We start from the raw sequence: 21623 nt of genomic DNA, 5'->3' as shown, positions 1-21623 counted from the left end.
AAAATGACTGCATTAGCAGTTATTGCAAAATTTTGGCAAGAGTATACGAAAACTACACCAAAAAAGCTTAAAATAATAGATGCTTATCTACTTTATGTGTTTTTAACGGGTGTTATACAATTCATATATTGTTGTTTGGTCGGCACGTTCCCTTTCAATAGTTTTCTTAGTGGATTTATTTCCTGTGTGTCATGCTTTGTTCTTGGAGGTATTATTAGTAATATTACTATTCTAAATCCATATACTTTTTTGTGAATGTTATTTATTCTATTAATTTTATAATTTTTATAAATTTCAATATTTATTTTTACTATTATAAAATATATTATATAATTTTCTAATTATGTATCAATTAAAATAAAAAATTACAGTTCTATTTATTATTTAAAAAATTTTTTAAATTGACTTGTTATGTTTATTTCTTTAATTGTATTCTTTAATTTTATAATATTATTTTATATATATATATATTTTAATTTTATTTATATGTATATATATATATTCCTACATTTAGTATTTATATTTAATATAAAATATAATTTATAATATGAAAATTGTATGAATATGATTGCATTTGATTAGCATATGTTTTTTATTATATATCCTATATATTAATTATTTATTATAAGGAATTTAATGAATGATTGAAATTATTTATTCTCTATATCTTTCTTAATATGAAAAAAAAATTATAATATGATTTTGCATATATTAAAATATTTTTCTTTAATAAATTTATGATAAATTTTATCATTAATGTTTTTTTTTATTTTGTATATTTTATAAATATTTATGTTATGAAGATTTGAAAAAATTTTTATTGTAATAAATATGAAATTATATATATAAAATATTTTTCTTTAACTAGTTTTTATAATAAAAGATACTAAATTTAATATATATATTTAATATAAATTTAATATAATATATATATTTTATAAAAGTCTTTCTATTTCTATATTCACAAAATCTATGTTAAAATTTATCATAAGCATATTTTCTAATTTTTTTTTATTATGTTTCAGTTTGCTTACGACTACAAGTGAATCCCCAAAACAAAAATCAATTTCATGGAATAAGTCCAGAGAGAGGATTTGCAGATTTTATTTTTGCACATGTAATTTTACATCTTGTTGTTATGAATTTCATTGGTTGAAAATGAAAAATAAAATTTGATTTGTAAAATTTTATAATAAACTATTAAGATTATTATTACATTTAAATTTGAAATTGAATCCTGCTAAAAATGAATAAGTTATACTTGAAGAATAAAAATAATTGAATTAATATTTATTTATACAAATTGCATATTTTAACTAGTAAAACTTTTTTATTTTATCTGTATATATATGTATGCACGCACGCGTGTATATATAAATAATAAAGCCCAACTAAACCAATCCTATATATAATATATATATAATCCTATTTATTATTATATATAAATAAGACATGTATAAATCATAAAATTAAATAAATATAGATCATTGATTTTTAAATAATTTTGTTTTATAGAAAAAAAACAATTTTTTTGTACTTATAAAATTAAAATTAATAATAAAAATTAAAATATATTAACAAAAATGCTAAATTTTTATTTCTTTTTTAATCAAATTAAAAAAAATGATATTACTTTCAACAATATATTATCAGTCCTCTAATGATAAATATATAATTCACAACCAGTTGATTAATTAAAATAAAATCTTTTTTTATATTTTTAAGATATATAATAATTTTATGAACAGAAAAATAAAACTTTAAAAACACAAATACATAGATTTTCAAAAAAATTATTTTTCGGCAAAAAAATTATTTTTCGGCAAAAAATAAATGAAAATCTAAGTAGTATTTTTTTAAAGAATAAAAACATTAACGTTATTAAAAAATATTTATGAAAGATATTATGATTTTATAAGAAATTAAATTTTCTATGAATTTTTTTAATATATAAGCTTAAGGTTCAAAAATTTTTGAAGGTAATAAAAAAAAAATAAGAAAAAAAAAAGATTAAGATCTCTGAAAATTTATTCTATTTCTTAATTTTAATAAATAATAAATTAAAAATTAAGCGAATAATACTTTTAAGTTAATTCTTATTAGCACTAAAAAATGAAATGATTAATACTTTAAGTTAATCGTCCATATTTTTACTCAAAAATAAATAAAATATATTTTTGTAAAAATTATTCTTGAAATTAGAAAATAATTTTTAAAAAATCTATTGCTAAAGATCGAGATCTTAAATAATATAATAATATTAAAATAAAAAAAAAGCAAATATAATATTGATGAGTGCGAAATTTTTATGAAAATTAAAGAAAAGAAATTAATGGAGAAAAAAACTGTGCCTAAAACTTGTCTTTTTTAAAAATACAACGAAAATTAAAATCTTTCAAAAATTCTTAAGTTCATAAACAAGAAATAAAGATTATAGCTGTACATAGAAAGATAAAAAGGAAATAATATAACTCAGTGTTGCCAGAAGAATTCTCTATTAAGCGCAAGATGATATAATAATGTTAAATAATTAATACAAATATATCATACGAAAATTATTGATATTAATATTTTTATAATTCACAATCCTATATATCCACAATTATGTATCTAAAGTATATGAACTGTCACATCATAATACGCATCATTCAGTTTCCAAATTCCTATCGTTTACCAGTTCTTATCATATTAATCATTTCTTAAACTACTATTTTTTCCTTACTTCTGGCAACCTTGTATTTGATAATAAAAAAGAAAAAAGGAAAGGAAAAAAAAAGTAAATGGATATCAGTGGACATGTACTCAAAGAAATCAGTCGTTATAATCTTCTTTTAAGAAGATGCCTGCTACGAAGCACAAAAATCAAAAATATCAATATATATCTCTCTGTTTTCAATATTTTAGGAAGTGATATTAGAAACATGTTGATCAACTTCGTGCTTTTTTCGGCGTTTTTCGAAATATCTCTTCTTAGCAGCAAGTCTTAGTAGCTCTTTACGACGCTGTAGGATTTGTTCTCTTTCGGACGATGATTTGGAAAACCGTCCTCCTAGACTGGAAGGTTCTTCTCCACTATAATAATTGATTTTAAAAATTTTTATATTAATCAAATTATATTATATTATAACTTTAAAACAAAGTAAAGTTGCAAAAAATTATTTTCTCTCCGATTTCAATAATTTTGGAATATATTGTAGAAATCAACATTTTCTTATAATATTATAAATTTTCTTATAATTTCGTATAATAAGTAATCGGTCTTAATTTTCGAAATATTTGCAAAAAAAATTGCAAAAAAAATTATTATGTAAAATTTTGCTTATGTTGATATATATATATCCATAATGTCAGCATTAGAATAATAATCATTTATCAACTATTTATAATTTTGATAATAAAATATAGTATTATATTAAAATATTATATAAATTGCGATTGATACCTAAAATAAATAATGAATGAATTAATTTCAAGATATTAATGAATTAATATAATAAATGAATTAAACACATTTATATAATATAATAACTCATTTATATAATAAATGAATTAAACACATTTAATATTTATTCATAGCAAGAAGTGAAATATGAAAATATATAAAACAATTCTTGAGAGATCAAAATTACAATGATTGATATTATAATAATAGATACTAAATGATATAAAGCCAATATTGTTATATTGTAATTTTTGTTATTATAACTTTGAATATCTATTTTATTTTTCACGGATCCAAAAAAAATCATTGAAATCAGAAATAAAATAGCTTTACTACAATAGAAATAAATAAAATATATTTATGAATTATTTTAAAAAAGTGTTTAAAAAGTGAAGTTATTTAATTCTCCATGAATATTTGGAGTATTAAATCGTTTACATCCAAAACAAAATTTCATTTTAAAGTCTCTTTGAAAGAATACATATTAATTAATAATAAATACTTGATGTAATTTTAAAATACTATGTAATGAATTTAATAGAAATCATTGAATTTAATAAATTATCAAATATTCTTTCTTAATACTAACTTGATTTAAAAAAATCAAAAGGAAAATCATTGAAATTAAATAATAAAATTATCTTAATATATTTAACTAAAAACTTCTTATAGATATATAAAATATATATAGAATAATTGTTTATTTTTTTGTTTCAAATTAATTTTTGAAATATAAGAAAGAAATATAAAGAAAATATTGTATATAATAATTAAAGATTATTAATTTTATATGATCTAATTTTTCATCCATATATTTATTAAAATAAAAATTTGATCAACTTTTTAATATTATCTTTTTATCGATTTCAACAACAAATTTGAAATATATTAAAGACATTATATTAAGCAGTTTTCTTTTTTATATATAACTAGCAAGTTTTTCAAGTTTTTTTCAAAAATCTTTTATCATTATATTCTATTTATATGTGCATCCATGATAACATATGTATCAATATATAATTTTATTTTTATTTATAAATAGAAGAATTTTTAAATATATATATATAATTAAAAATTCTTATATTTATATTACTATATTTATATATTTATATACTTATATTTATATAATATATAATATATAATATATAATTATATATATAAATATATAAATATATCATATATATTATAGTTATAATTTATAAAAAGAATGTAAAAAAGAATGTAAAAAAATGTATACAGTATATAATAAGGAATGATCAAATATATGCATACTTTGTTAAAAACCTATAAATAGAAATCAATAACGTAATACCAAAATTTTTTCATAAATAATTTGAAAATTAAAATCAACTATTGATTATGTATAAAGATTTATGTATAAAGAAATATATTTTTTAAAATAATGCTTTAATAACATATTTGAATCATTAAAATTGACAAATTAATAAAAAAAACCATCTTATAATTATTTTAATAGTTTTCCTAAAAAAGTTCTTAAAAGCTATTTAATTTTAATGTTTATTTATATATATATATTTATTTATATATTAAAATTAAGAATAAAAAAAAAGAAAATACCTATCAGCCACAGGAATATCAAATCTTGGATCTGATGATAATGGCGCTGAAGGGCTATTTAAAGAAACACTAGTTTCAGTAGTACTGGTATGGATTTGAAGGACGGATTCCGATTGTGGTTCTTCGATTATACGATGAGGAGATATTAGCACTCCATCCAATATATTTTCAACAGTCCATTCAACTGATCTGGTCATTCTGAGATCTTCTACAATTAGATTACGCGGAAAATGTGGAAATAATTGCTGCACCTGTTTCAATAATGAATAATATTATTATTTTCGTTTATTATAATAAAATTAATATTGAAATTTTTTAATGACTTTTTTTAATGGAAAGTTAAATAAAAATTTTATTTTGATTCAAATAATAATAAATCAAATATAATAAAAAGTGTATATTGCATATTTTTATATAAATTTAATATAATCATATATATTAATTCTAATAATTAATGAATATCTTTCTCTAATATTTATCTTTGCTATAATATATAAAAATACAACATTAAAAAAATTTAATATTAGTATAATTAGTATATAGAAAGTAGAAAATATAATATAATATTTCTTTTCAACAAATTAATAAAATCTTTAAATATATTAAGAATTTTTTTTTAATAATGAATAGATAAAAAATATATATATATATATATGTACATGTAAATAGTGATTATAAATTTTTCATATAACTGTTTTATCAATTTGAATAAATAATTAGAATCATCTAATAGCAAATTGATAGCAGATTGAAATCAAATTTATATCAAAGATGAAAATTTGGCATCGAAACTATATTATTTATTTTGTCATTTGTTTTTAGTTTTTAGTTTTACAACATATTTTATAATCTGAAACAACAATGTTAAAATTGAGTTTCTTATGTTCTATGTTTCAATCATTAAACTATACAATATAAATTTTGTTATATTTTATATATTGTCATGCCGCCAAATTGTAATCAATTATTCAAACAGAATTTAAACATTTCTAACACGAATTTATCTTTAGCAAAATTTGCAATATTTCTGCAATTTGATATATTATTTTAAAAAGTGTTTATTTTTTTTAATTTTTATAATAAAAATTAATAAAAACTTTTTAAAACAATATTTTTTAAATAAATAATTTTGAAAAATTCTTATATAGTTGAAATGTGGAAATAGTTGATTAAAAAAAAGTAAATTGATATATAAATCTTTTTTCTAAATTTAATAAATTTAAAAATATTCTATGAAATATATTTAATTTCTAACTTTGAGAACTATTTTTATTTTTTAATTTCAATATGAAAAATATTTTTTCAAAAAATATTTATATTATTATTATATTAATAATTATATATCATTTTTATTATTTAAAGTCTTATTAATAAATTTTTTATTTTATTTCAAATAAATATATATATAAACTTCGAACAGTATTTAATTCCAATTATTATTTTCCAATTATTATTTTATTTATTAAATGATATTAATAGATGAGTAAAAGTTATGTTAGTTTTTTTAATTAGAAGAATTTTAATTAGCTTTTCAATTTATTATAGAGTTAACTTTATGAAATCTTAATAAAAAATATATGATTATGTAATATATGTATGTAATATACTTATGTAATTAAACACACCTGTCTAATCATAGCATCCATTTGTGAATTATTATGTGTAATAGTAGAAATATTCCCACGCAATCTATTATGAGAAACTTCAACAGAGAAGCTTGGTAACCAAGATACATATCTTGAGCCATCGAAATGAAAGAAATGATTTTCGTTCCGTCTAGCTGGTGTTTGTGGTTCATTTTGTAATTCTTGTGTGTTTTCTCGGTGGCTAGGTTGCATGCTTAAAGCAAGTCTACAAGTTGGACAAGAAGTGTCTTGTTCTAACCAAGATTGTAAACAAGAATTGTGAAAAAGATGAGCACAAGGTAACTTTCGAGCTGTTTCCATTTTCTCCCAGCAAATAGCACAATTATCCGAGTTTTCTGCTAGTTCCTCTTGAGTTGCCATTGGATAGCTAAAATAAATATTTAAATATTTGAATATTTTAAATATTGCAAGTAAATTAATTAATTTTAATTTAAATTTAAATAAAGATTTAAATTTAAAATAATATTTTGTTATATTTTTTTAAATTCTGATAAAAAATACTCACTTCTGTTCCATATGATTTAAGACAGCAAGATAATTCCTATGTTTTGTAATTTTGCGTTGTATCTCATAGAAAAGATACCTAAGTTGCATACAAATTACAAGGGATGCCATGCTTAGAAATATATTACTCCAAAGTAGCATATGAACATGATGGAGGAAATCTACAGCTAGCACTATTAATTCTGCTGCTAGATCTGTATAATATGTTAAAGGACCCCTTTTATCCCAAGAACGTTGTGAGGAAGTTCCAGCTCCTCGAGTATCATATAAATGAATGATATATCGTATCATAACATGAATTGTTCTGACACCTAATAAAATGCACTGTTAAGAAAGAAATAAATTTTTAGAATTATGTGTACCTAATATATTAAATATATTATAACAATATTATAACAATAATATGTTCTATTCTAATATATTTTTTAATATATTTTATTATTTCAGAATATTAAATATTTTAAAATAATTTAATCAAATATATAAATATTTTATTAAATTATATCAATAATCAAAGTTTATTATATTAATAATATATTTATATCAATAATCACCTCAGCTGCAGTGAAGACAAAAGTATTGAAAGAAACGAAGAAGAATGCTGCAGCTGTGCATAGAAGTAACATGAAGGAAGATAATGCAAGGATAGTTGCTAGAAGTCCAAGAAGCCTTGCATGACTCCAACCAGGTGTTGTTGGTGAAAATGATAACTAAAAAAAAATTTCATAAAATTTATATAAAATAATAAAATTAAAAAATTATATAAATAATCACTTTATAATTATTATATAAAAAAATTAAAATATTATCCGTTTTAATTAAGGGATTTTTACAAAAATTCTTTTAAAATTGTTTTACATGTTTTATATATATATTAATATTTAATATTTACAAGTTTTATAATATTTCATTATTATTTTTATATATAATTATTAAATTTAATATAATTAATCAATATATTTATAAAGTTAATATAATTATTATTAAATTTATAATATATTATACTAAAATTTAAATTATTTTTTATTAATAATATTATTTTGTCGAATATTCAATAATGAAATTAAATAACAAAGAATAAGTTGTAACAAAAATAAGTATTGTAATACATATATAAAATATATAATATATTTTTACAATTTTTTCTTCATTATTTAATTTAATTATTAATGAATTAATATTTACACGATAATTATTAGTTATATATAATTATATATAATGAATAGCAAGTAATTATTCAGTTCATGTTATTAATTATATATTAGTAATTAATATTAATTACTAATTATTTTTTTCAGTAAGTACAAAAAAATTAAAAAACAAGAAGTTTTGCAATTTTCTTCAATCAATATAAAGTTTAATTATTTTTTTGTATTTCCAATAATTTTAAAAAATAAAGATCTTTAATTTTTTAAATATAATATAACATAAGTAAAATTTGTATGTCATATCAAATTATTTGTTAGTACATGAGAGAATTTCATTATAATATTATTATATAATATTGCTGTATATCAACATAATAATTTAATTAATTTCCAATTAATTAATTTTCAAGATTTTACAAGATCAAAAATTAAAGGAATAGTTTGAAACTTTTGTATTAATATCTTTATATGTACTTGTTTATAAGATTGATATTGATGATTTTTTTTGATAAGTTTTATTTTTTATTATTCATTATCATAATCTTAACTATATCTAATATAAATATAAAGAAATCAAATATATTAAATACATCAAATATCAGATATTTACATATTTGATTTTATTATATATCTAAATATTCTTCTTAGTATTTTAATTTATTGCATTTCTTATTTATTTCTTATTTCTATATTTCTCTTTTTATTTATTAAAGAACGATATATGATTATACAAGAATATTATTAAACGGTTTATAAAATAATATTAAAATTTTTTGTAATAAAATAAATATGTAATAAAAAGATTTATTGTAAAAGAAAATATTGCTTAAAATTACTCTTCAATTAAGCGATGTTCTCACTTTTAGGATACTTTATATAAAAATAAATTATATAAAAGTAAAAAATAAATTATGATAATTTATTTTTTTAAAAACTAAATTAATAATAGTAATTTAATAATAATTTAATTTTTTTAAACTATATATTCTATAATTATATAAGTAAAAAAAAAAGTATAATAGATTTTTATATGAATATATTTAATATTTTGTAATTTATGTCAAAAATATAAGTACAAAATAGTATGTAAATTAACTAAAAAATTTTATTAAAGTATTATATATATTTTTATTTATATAATAACTTTTATTTATATTATATTATATATTTATTATAATTTATTATAAAGTATTATTTTATGATTAAAAAATATATGATAAGAATATAAATTAATATAAATATACTTAAAAAACTTAAAAAATTTTTATATAAAAAATTAGTTTTCCAAAAAATAAATTCGCCGAATATGCAATTTCTTAACTATATGTACAATTTTCATAAAAAAAAATTTTCACAAAAATAAGGATTTAATAAATAATATTTTTTTAATCAATAACTTTATATTTCTTGCTGATTCTCATTTACATATAAATCTATCGATGATAATTTATTCGTATCTAATTAAGAAATAACTAATTTCATTTATATTTAGAAACTTTTAAACTTGATTTATATTATTTATTCGAAAACGAAATCTTAAATAAAAAAATTTTATTTAAAAAATTTTATTCTCAATTTATTTTTTCATATAAAAATATCTTCTTTTCTTGTATTGTATCCTTGCGATATTCTATGAAAGCTAGTAAAAATTTTTATTTTTGAATAGGTGTGTGTATATATATATATATATATATATATATATATATATAATGCATTTTAATTTTACATTATATAAAAAAATAAAAATAAAATTTTCTATGAAATACTAATGAGTAAAATTAACTAAATTAGAGAAAGAAATTTTTTTATTTATACGCTTGCTACTTCAACAAGATAATCGATATAATATTTGAAAAGGAATGCATCTAAAAATGAGATGCAAATGTATAATTTCATATATACATTATTTAAATTAATTGATTCATAATAAATTGTAAAGAAATTATAAAATATATATAATATATTTCTTTCAATTATAAAGGGATAAAATAATTTTAGTATATTTATTATATACAACTATAAATTTATGATTTTTATCAAAATTAATGTGTAATATAAATTTAATATTTTTAATAATACTAATTAATGTGTTAATAGATAAATTTTCTTATTAATTCTTACAAAATTATATTTAAATTAAATTAGATTTATATTTATATTAAAATATATTTTATTAATTAATATATATTATATTATAATAATATCGTATGATTACAAAAAATTAAACTAATTTATTTTTTTTAATAAAAAAAATATTATTAAAATTTTAATATCATATTAAGAATTAAAAACTAATTAATTAATTATTTTAATATTTAATATTTTAATATTGTGTATATTATTTATAATAATAAACAATTAAAGTTACTTATTATTCTTTTTATTAAAGAAAATTAAAATTGTTTTGAAAATCTTAATTAATATATTATATTAAAATATAATAAAATATTTTAATAAATAAAAACTAATTAATTTTATTATACTTTTTTAAAAATATTTATAAAGATAAAATATTTATAGTGAATGAAAACTAATAGAATTGAATTTCTTTTACATATTTTAATTTTCAATTTTGTTAAATTGTAACATTACTAATTAAATTTAAATTGGTAATTTAAATTTTATAATAATAAAATGAAACTATTTGATATAAATGTTTTATATTATATAAATATGTTTTAAATTATAAATTATAAATTATAAAGTATTTGAACTTCAGAATAAAAAATATAAATTTTCTACACAAAAAATTGATGAATATAATGTGAATTATAAAAACTTCTTTAAAAAATAGATATTGTATTTTAATTATTGTAATTGCATTAATTATTGTAAATATTATATAATTATGTATGATATTGTGTAATTATTCTAAGTAGCAAATATTTTGCATACAATTTAGTAATTAGTAATAGATTTATAGTAAAAGTTGATAGAATCTATATAAAATTATAATTATATATTTTGACATTTCAATTTTGGAAATAAATCACCATAAACTATTGAAGCAAAAAGACTTTTTGTAACAGATTCTATTGCTAAAAAGGTAAAAATGCAATAGATTTTGTAATTTCAACTATTTCAACTATTTAAATGAAAACGCATAATTAGATCCTTTTGATGATAAACAATATTTACATTTTGATAGTAAATTATTAGCTAGATATTTATATATAACAGTATTCTAAAAAGTTACGTAAAATACACATACTATATTTATATTTTTCTATATGTCTATATATCTTTATTTTAAACATGATATTAATAAATGAGAAATGAAATAAATTATTAAAAAAATATAAATGTTAAGTATTATTTTTTAAGAATTGTTAGTTTATAATAATACATAACGATAAGTTCAGATTTTTAAATAAATTTAACTATTTAAATTTAAAATTACTATATAAATTATTTATCATAGTGATTTAAATTTATTTATTTTTATTTGTATCAATACATTTAAAAATTTTCATTTCAATTGAATGTAAAACATTCAAAAGGGGATCTTTTAACATTATCTATATTTTTATGAATTTTAATATATAAATTATATATAAATTTTTTATTTAATGATTTGTAAATAATATGTAAAATGTAATATGTAATATATGTAATATGTAATATGTAAAAATATGTAATATAATAATATGTAAATATTATATATATAATAAATAATATTATTATATATGTAATAATATATATGTAAATATATGTAAATAATATGTAAATGTAAAAAATTGTATGAACAACTATTTAGAATATTATTTTTTTAAATGATAAATAGATTTACATTTTAATTATGTTGATATTTTTATAATCATTATTAAATTTTATTCATTTAAATTTAACTTAACTTAATCTGACTTTGTTCATTAAATATCTCATTAATCTATAAGATAAGAATTCTATTGTTTAATATAATTGTTTAATATTAGACTTTTATTTTATAAATAATTTTTTTATAATTTTATTATAAAATGTTAAAAATGTTAACAAGTTTCTTACGTTAACTTATCTTAAAAAGAATGAAAATAAACTTAAAAAATGAAATTACTTTCATATATTTTATCATATAATTTTGATTAGTATTAATGAATATAATTATTTTAAAATATAATTATAAGCAAAAATTTCATTTTAAATTTTTCAAATAATTATGAAATTTCTAAAATAAATTAATCATAATGCAATCCTTAGAGTTAATATGCATTAAAGTATGAAAATAGTTATATTTATTTGTAATGTAATGAAAATAATTATATTTATTTTTGAAATTTAACTTTATTTTTTATTTTAAATTCATTAAAAGATTTTTCAATTTATATTATATTTTTTTTCTAATATTAAATATAATCAATAAAAAAAATGATTTTATTGTATAAATTTGAAATGTAAAATATTTTTAAAATATAAGAAACAAAAATATAAAAACAAATATGTAAAGTATAAATTGGTCGAAAATTTTAGTATAAAAACAAAGAATTTGATTTCATTATGCAATGAATTCGAGTTAATCCTGTTAGTATAATCAAATAGATGTAAGCAGGTTATGTCTGTCAATACACGACAATTCAATTTTTTAAATATATTATGTATTCATCATTTTTTGATATTCTAAAGTGTTAGATAATACAATAATAAAATTACATTTTAAATTTATTAATAATATATAACAAATAATATAACAAATAAAAATAAAAAAATTATTTAACTTGAAATATTATTAATTTTAAAAAAATTAATTTTTTTATTACAAACTTTATTTTATTATTAGTATAATGATTATCTATTGTGTTGCAATATTTTTTTAAATTATTATTATATTGTTGTTGTTGTTATTGTTATTATGTTTATATATTCATTTTTATGCATCATTCGTGTTAAATATTTATATATTATTATATATTTTATATGTATATATATAATACAAATCTTTATATTGTAAAATTTATCTATAATATTTATCTTCAGTTATATATATCTTATATACAGGAAATTAATATATTCAACAAGAAACAAAATTGATTTTAAAGTTTAAAATAAATTATTGGTTGAGATTTAATGAATTACAAGCAATTAAAGTTTACGTTAAATGAAACAAGACAAAAACAGAGCGAAGTGATATGACAGATAGATCTATTTTACTCTCTCGTCGCGTTTTACAAAAATTTCAATTGTAATTAGACAAATAAATTTCAATTTTTGTGTTTATTTTAAATTTATTTTAGAATTGATTCTCTGAATATGAATATATTTAAATATATTAACATTCTGGATATATTTTTATAAAAATTTATATATGTAAAAGATTCAAAAATAAGAAATTTATCAAATAAATTATTATGTTTAAAATATTGAGAAACAACAGGATAAAACTATTTGCATAATTTAAAAATTTACAAATTATTTTATATGCATTGATTAGAAGATCATAGTTAATCATTTACTTGAATCTATCAAACATATAACTTTACATGTTGCAAAATAGTTGGAATAAGTAACTAATATTGATTTATTACGGAAATACACATAAAATACGTATAAATAAAAAATATTGTGTAGCGTAACATGCGTTTAAGAAACGAAATAATGCGTTTAGAAATATCACACAGTATAATGTAATTTTTGAAGAACGTGTCAATTTAATTAATCATCTGTTTCAATTTTATTATTAATAACTAATTATATTAAATTACTTAATTACATTATATTATATTATATAAAAATAATAAATTCATGTGAAATATAATTCGAATTATAGACAGAAATTTAATGATGTTGCACAATAAAAGTTACTTACGTATTCGAATCGATCTTTGCAAAGTTGACTGAGGAGACTTAGGAAGCCAAGCGCGGTGAACCAAGCCCACCATAAAACCACCTCATCCATATACTGCACATTCAGTACACCAAATACGAAGATGAATTTGTAGAAAACAAAATTCCAGAATTTATCCTTCAGATGCTGTCTTTCGGATGCTCGAAGCTCGCCGAAAACAAGCTTTTGAATTGTTTTACCGAGCAAAACCAGTACGCAATATGCCATATTAATCAAAGTCTGTTGAAAATAGAAATAATTATTTATAATATAATATTTTATATTTTTAAAATAGAGTAAATCTATAAAATCTAGTATAGATAGACTTTGTGAAGATGGATCGATTGCATAACTTCTGAAATATTCATTTGATGTTACAATTATTAACTTACTTTAATTCTATTATTTAAATTAGGTCTTAAATATTAAGAAATTTATTTAATTAAGTTATGCTCATGTAACACGTAGTATATCATTTTTTCAATTTCAGTTGAGTGTAAAAATTTCTTATATACAATTTATTTTCATGAAATATATATTTGTATCGATTTAAAGCATTCTTAAAATGATTCTTATTCTAAAATTTCTTGAATATCTATTGCAATTATCTTATGTATTTTATATAACTAATTTTATACTAATTTACTAATTAATTAAAAATAGAATAATTAGACTAAATGAGAAAAGATTAATTGGATTACTATTTTTGAATAAAAAATATGTGAGAAACTAATCTATGATGAAAAAAAAAATTATTATGTATATGGATTGTGTATATGGATGTTGAAATGAAAATGAGTGTTGTATGAAAACATTACAATACAAAAAAAATACAAATAGGACAAAATATCATGATTATTTTAACTTACATGAAAGCTAAATAAAATATTAAAATATAGAATAATAGGGAAGATAAATTTATTTTATTTCTTAAGTAAACTTAACTAAATTATTTTATTTCTTTTAAAATTACGCTGATTGCAATATATATTTTAAAAAATTATAAAAATTCTAATATAAAAATTCTGTCATATTCATGTCATATTTCATATTCAATTTCCGAATATCTTACGTTTATTTTGAACATCTTAAAATTTAAGTTTCGGATATTTTAAAATCAATTTAAATTACTTATATGATTAAGTTTTATTTACAAAGTTATAAACAATTTTTTTGACATAAAAGAATTAAAAATAATATTAATTATTAATTGTTATTGGTAAGGAATGACGATAAAGTTTAAAATGCATTTGAATAAAACAAAAAACAAAACTGAGAATAATGAAAAATTTGTAATTAACAACAACGAAATATCTGTTTGAAAATAGAAAGAAAAAGAAAAAAAAAGAATAATAAATAAAGAAAAATAAAATGAGATTAAAGAATATCAAAAAATAATGATATATATTAATATATATTAAATAATATATGATATTAATAATGCTAAATAGATAATAAAAATTATATAGATAAGTTTAGATTATTATAGATCATAGCTAGATTTTGATCTAGCTATTACATGATCCATATTTCAAGAATTAAAAAAGAGGATTAAAAGAAATAGTATTTCTTAGTATTCATTCGAAAATTATGAAACAACAAAGAAAGGGGAAACTTTTTGAGGAAACTGATATAGAAAACTAGAAAGCTAGAAATAAAAACATTATTCTCATTGCAGCTTTCTTTGACATTTTATAATAAATAAACGCTTGCACTCTATTACATTGATTTGAATTTGCCGCAAATAATCTTGTTAGAAATTCTAAATTTTCAATATGATATCACATCTGAGAATTATAATACATATTATTACTATACAATATACTGTGGCACGTATATGTAGGATATGATTTCATGTGATATTAAATTATGATTTTTGTGATCACAACATTAAATATCATGACTTTTGTATTGTCATAGCATTGAATTTGTTATTGCAACATACAATGTCATGCTGTTATGCAGTGTCACGACAACGAAAATCATGACATTTAGTGAAAACCGTACTTAACACATACCAATTCCAGTAGATAATGTAGGTAATGCAATCGCATCATGTTATTTTCTTTTCAATTAGTTTTTTCCCTTCTCTATTATTCTCAAATGAGAATGCAACTTCACGTATTGAAAATCGAGTCTTGGCAAGCAACACTCACTTTATTATAATCGCATTCTTACACGTGAATATATTTTTAAGATTAGACAGGAACGGCAAAAAAAAAAAAAATAAATAATCTATTTTATTCGGAATATAAAATACAATCTTATAGATACAAAAATCTTATAGATAAAAAAATTCGATTTGAAATATCATGCATTATAAATAATTATAATGCATAAATATTAAATGAAAATAACTAGTATTTATAAAGTATTTTTAAAGATTTTGATTATAATACTAGTTATCAGTATATATCTATTTTTGAGAATGTTTTGAGTAAAGTCAAAATTATAAAATATTATAAGAAATAAAGAAAGAATAGATATAGCTAAATATGTTTTAGAAATATGTGTATTAAATATGTGTAGAAATAAATTAAAAAAGTTTAGTAGCAATTAGAGACAATTTTTATAATTTTTGGAATTAATATGTAAATATATTTACAATATATAAAATAAATATAATAAAAAAAATTTGTATAAATATGAATATCAAAACTGCTTCATCTAAAAAATTGTTTAAAAATATTTATCTTAAATATTATATATAAAAATAATAAAATTTAATCTTTTTTACGCATAAATAATAATTTGTATATATAAATCTTATTTTTAATGATTAATGAATTAATGAAATTTAATATAAAAACATTTTATGTTTAGTTACTTAACGTGGGTGAAACATATAAAAGATAGAAATTCAAAATATTTAAATTTCGGCTAATAGATAAAAAAAAGATGTAATAAAATTTGATGAAAACAATTTTAAAAATAAAAATAATATCTAAATGATAATAGAAAATTAAATATATCAAGAAATAACATTTTTATCTTTTTATTATAATAAAAACAAAATATTTTGAAAAATACATTATTTAATACGCGATATATTCTAAAATTATATATTTTTTTATATGAGAATAAGTGAGAAAACATTTTTTCTTTGTTGTTAAGATACGTGTTGTTGAATAATTTGTTTTCTTTAAGAATTTATTAGAAAGGTAAATCAGTTCAATCAAAGTTATTTTGTTTTATTTTGTTTTATTTTTATTATTATATTTATTATATTTTAATAATTGGAAAGTCCCAGTTACACTATATATATAGAAAGTATATCCTTTAATAATCATAATTTGTTTATTATAAGTTATGAATTATTAATATTTAGATTTGTTAATATTTATAAATGATCTGATACATAAATATGTATAATATTTGATAATTGATATTATTTGAAGGAAAATTATTAACAAAGTTAAAAGTTTTTATAAATTTATATTATATCTATTATTTTCCATAAAATACTAAATAAATGTAGAATTTGTTAAAGTCTATAACATATAATAATAAATATATATTTAATTTAGAACTTTTCATTATATATATATATATATATATATATATAATGATATATATATATATTTATATATATATATATTAAATTACATTTTCTATTATATTACATTTTTTTAGTTTTTATAATGTAGTTTTTATTTATTATATATTTTTTTAAAATAATTTTAAGAAACTTTATATATACTTTAATATAACTTTATATATATAATCAAAGTTATGATATTTTATTTTATTTTTTATTTTTTAAAATTTTATATTTTTGTTTTATATTATGTATATTATGGATATTATATATAGTATTTTTTAATGTTATAGGAATTATTCTGTAATTTAATTAAATAATGAAATTTAAATAAATATTATGTTTTATTTAACTATTATCAATTATTGATTCATGAACTTATCAATTATTAGTATTCTTTATGATTTAATGTGTCAATTATTTGTACAATTTGAAGGATTCTATTTTATTTTGATAAAATTTTATTGTAGGATTATTCGTCAGCATGTATAAAATTTAAATATAAATGTGTGTATTTATTAAGCATAAATATTCTTATATTAAATTCATACTTTTAATAAAATATTTCTTGAATGATGGAAATTATAATAATGACGAGATAATATTTGGAATATATGCATATTGAAACCGGTATCATTATTCTACTATTTCATATTCAATAATCCATAAAAATATTAAAATAAAAAATTTGTGTCAATAACATAAATAACATTCAATATTATTTACCTATATCTCTATATACAGAAATATTGTAGCTATATTTCCATATACAAAATTTAAGATATTGTATTAAAAGTTTTTTTATTAAAAATAATTTAATATTTTGAAAACTAATAAAAAATCTAAAGCTAAAATTTTAGATTTAGAATTTGCTTCTTTTGTAAATTTTATTCAATTGGAAGCATATATAATCTATATTATTATAATTTAAAGAAAAATTATATCAATAATAATTTTCAAATAATAATTTTCTATACAATAAAAATTCAATTTACATATTCCAGTTATATAAAACGAATGCATTAGAATAGGATTAAAGAATAAAAAATATTATATTTACAAATAAGAACAAAGATTTCTAAAAATTAAATTAGATGATAAATAAATAGAAATAACAAATGAAAAAAGTTATATAATTGAGAAGAGAATAATTCATAGATGGATGATAGGTTGGATATTAGATTGGAGTTAAGAGAAATGAACAAAATATTATATATTTAAAAAATATTATACATTTAAAAACATTGTAAAAGTATAAATAAATAATTTCATATAAAAATGAATGAAAAGTAGGGATTAAAGAAACAGGATTAAAGAAATGATAAAGGATATAATAATATAAAAAAATAAAAATATATTACACATAAGATAAAAGTTACATTGTTATATGAAAGTGAAAGTAGATAAATAGATATGATATAAATGGAAGAAGGAAATTAAGAACTTGATAAAATAATTTTTTTTGTAGGAATAAAGACACAGGTTTAATCGTCTGGATTAGAGATAATATTGGGGATAAATCTGAAAAGAATATAAAAAACAGCTAAAAGACATAATAATATTAATACAAATTTAATTTAAAGTAACAGAATTTGTAACGAACTTGGATTAGAATTATATTTTGTGATATAATTATATCATAATAATATAATCTTACCATATTTTCTATTAATGACAGAACAGAAAAAATATAATAAATATAGTAAATATGAAAAGAGGATACTTTAAATATAAGTTAAGGAATGACAATATAAAATAATAATAAAGAAAGAAGGAAGTATAATAAGTTAATATACTTGTGATATATTTTTATCTATTCTAAAAATCTAAAATAAGTTATATTCATATTAAATATAAATATATATTATATATTAGTTAAGCGTATAAGCAATTGACGTTTTAATAAAAAGAAGCGAAGATAAAATGAGATAGCTCTATTTCTGTCATATTATCAACTTGTTCTGTTTTCGTCTCGCTTCATTTAATGTAAACTTCAATTGTTTATAACTTAATAAATAAGGCTTAATAAATATTTTTCCATATTAATTTCTATGATTATTTTGGCTTTTTATAAATGAATAAAAATTGTGCCTGCAAATTTATTAACATCCAATATATTTATGTTTTTATATTTATATTTTTTATGGTAATATAAAGACATGATAAAGTACATCATGTACAGAATATATTAACTCTAGATTTACATTGATTATATATCATTTTTTACTGAAATGCGTCTTTTTAACGGGTATATTAAAATGTAATTTTTTGTAAATTATTTATTTAAAATTTATAGATTTTTATTTATTTTTATTTATTTATTGTTGTTTTCAATACATTTTTTACATATAAACTCTATCTTGGATGTATATTTTCCGCATATATACTTGTTGAACCGCATACATATTTATTTAATGCAAAAATATAGTTAAATCCTGGACATTGAGTTGAAGTATTTTATTCATCGTGATCACTAATTCTAATTGTCAGAGAAAATTTTATTTATTTCAATAATCTCTTTGTACAATAATCCAGATAGTGGTATAATAAATTTGTATAATAATCCAGGATGGTTGCTAAAACAATTATAAAACACATGAAGGAGCTGTCTACGGTCCTGCTTTCATAATATTTTCTTCATTATCAGCAATTTTTATTTTACTTTTGCTTTTAATATATGAAATAATACGCATTCTTTTTCTTTTACAGTATATATTGTGATAATTTTTATTTCCACTGTCAGAATCTTCAATTTCGTTTATATTGTCAAATTCTTTCTCGCTCTCGCATAATTTATATCAGAATCCAATTCAGATTGATCTTCATTTATGCTGGTTATTCTTTTTATTTTTCTTATTATTCTTTTTATTATTCTTTTTTATCAATTCCATATCTTTTGAAGACTAAAAAAAATATTTTTTTGGATAGGTTTTGAAAATATCTTGAAAAATTCAAATCTTCACTTACAAAAATAAATTTTTACTAAATTTCCAAATAGCACTTATTTTTTTTTTTTTTACAAAACGCACTGTTGAAATTATTTCTCACGTAAATTACGTGATTTATTTGTTTTAAAAAATAGAAAGATAGATTCACTTACAAAAATTATTTCTTTTCTCTGCAAAATTCACCGTTGAAGAGATTATTTATTGTCATATAACAATTATAAACAATTTATTTGATTATGTATTTATTGCTAAACAGTCGTCATTTGCTTGGTGTTATTTTTTCTTATTCATTGTTATTTCACTTTTATTATTTAATAATTATTTTAATAATTGATCTATATAAATTAAGCCGTCAAATTTACAGATTTTCATAAAAATAGATATACAACATCTAGAAATAATAAAATATAAATTCTATTTGTTTCAGAGAAAACGAATAGAAATATATATTTGCTGTATTATATCATTAAAAACCAATATGTAATATTTAAAAAATAATATTTGCATATTCAGAATTTTTGAGCATAAAATCGAAAATCCGTCAAATTGATGGATTCTATAAATCTAATGTTAAATATTGTACATTGTTTTATACATATATATTAATTTATATAATATTATATACATATAATTATTAGTAATATATATAAATATTATAATTGATAATATAATAAAAATAAAAATTAGTAAAAAGTAAAAAAAAAATAAATATTTAAAAATATGTTTAAAAAAATAATAATTTCAAAATTTTTAAAATATGATAAAATTAATTTTATAAAAACTATTTTTTGTGTATTAAAAAATCTGGAAATTTTAGAAACAAATTAATTTATGAGAAATTATAATTATATAATTTTGATTCTTTTATCTCCTATTATTGTATATGATTATTTAATGCAAATTTTAATTAAAAATTTAATTTCCTACATATTATGCAATACTTATTTGCATGACATATATAATTTATTTGTTTATGTTATTATTTTCAAAATTATAATATC

The 21623-nt window shown here is 17.3% G+C and overlaps 2 protein-coding genes across 3 annotated transcripts in view; one reads left to right on the top strand and one right to left on the bottom strand.

Annotated features, from left to right (window-relative positions):
• The first annotated feature begins 3 nt into the window (after positions 1 to 3).
• LOC108001961 (dolichyl-diphosphooligosaccharide--protein glycosyltransferase subunit DAD1) lies at positions 4 to 1215 on the top strand. The gene is made up of 2 exons (XM_017063304.3): positions 4 to 208; positions 1026 to 1215. The coding sequence occupies exons 1-2, from the start codon at positions 4 to 6 to the stop codon at positions 1154 to 1156; spliced, it is 336 nt and encodes a 111-aa protein (XP_016918793.1). The 3' UTR covers positions 1157 to 1215.
• Positions 1216 to 2781: 1566 nt separating this feature from the next.
• The window catches only part of LOC108001958 (E3 ubiquitin-protein ligase AMFR), a 63621-nt gene continuing 44779 nt past the window's right edge, over positions 2782 to 21623 (bottom strand). The window contains exons 3-8 of one of the 2 annotated variants that reach the window (XM_062079779.1): positions 14119 to 14376; positions 7725 to 7880; positions 7172 to 7494; positions 6646 to 7033; positions 5021 to 5271; positions 2782 to 3072 (exon numbers count right to left, since the gene is read on the bottom strand). In XM_062079779.1, the coding sequence (XP_061935763.1) occupies positions 2901 to 3072; positions 5021 to 5271; positions 6646 to 7033; positions 7172 to 7494; positions 7725 to 7880; positions 14119 to 14376 (1548 nt within the window). In that variant the 3' untranslated portion in view covers positions 2782 to 2900. The remainder of the gene's footprint in view (positions 3073 to 5020; positions 5272 to 6645; positions 7034 to 7171; positions 7495 to 7724; positions 7881 to 14118; positions 14377 to 21623) is intronic. The other variant, XM_062079780.1, reaches the window with a different exon arrangement.

This window comes from Apis cerana, linkage group LG9 (assembly GCF_029169275.1).
Source record: "Apis cerana isolate GH-2021 linkage group LG9, AcerK_1.0, whole genome shotgun sequence".
NCBI classification, from domain to species: domain Eukaryota; kingdom Metazoa; phylum Arthropoda; class Insecta; order Hymenoptera; family Apidae; genus Apis; species Apis cerana.
The sequence above is the reverse complement of the archived record's forward strand: the minus strand, read 5'-3'. Positions and strand labels throughout refer to the sequence as shown.

Coding starts and splice junctions, on each gene's coding strand:
- LOC108001961 (XM_017063304.3), top strand. CDS start 4: ATGACTGCATTAGCAGTTATTGCAAAATTTTGGCAAGAGTATACGAAA. Junction 209..1,025: donor GTCATGCTTTGTTCTTGGAG/GTATTATTAGTA, acceptor ATTATGTTTCAG/TTTGCTTACGACTACAAGTG.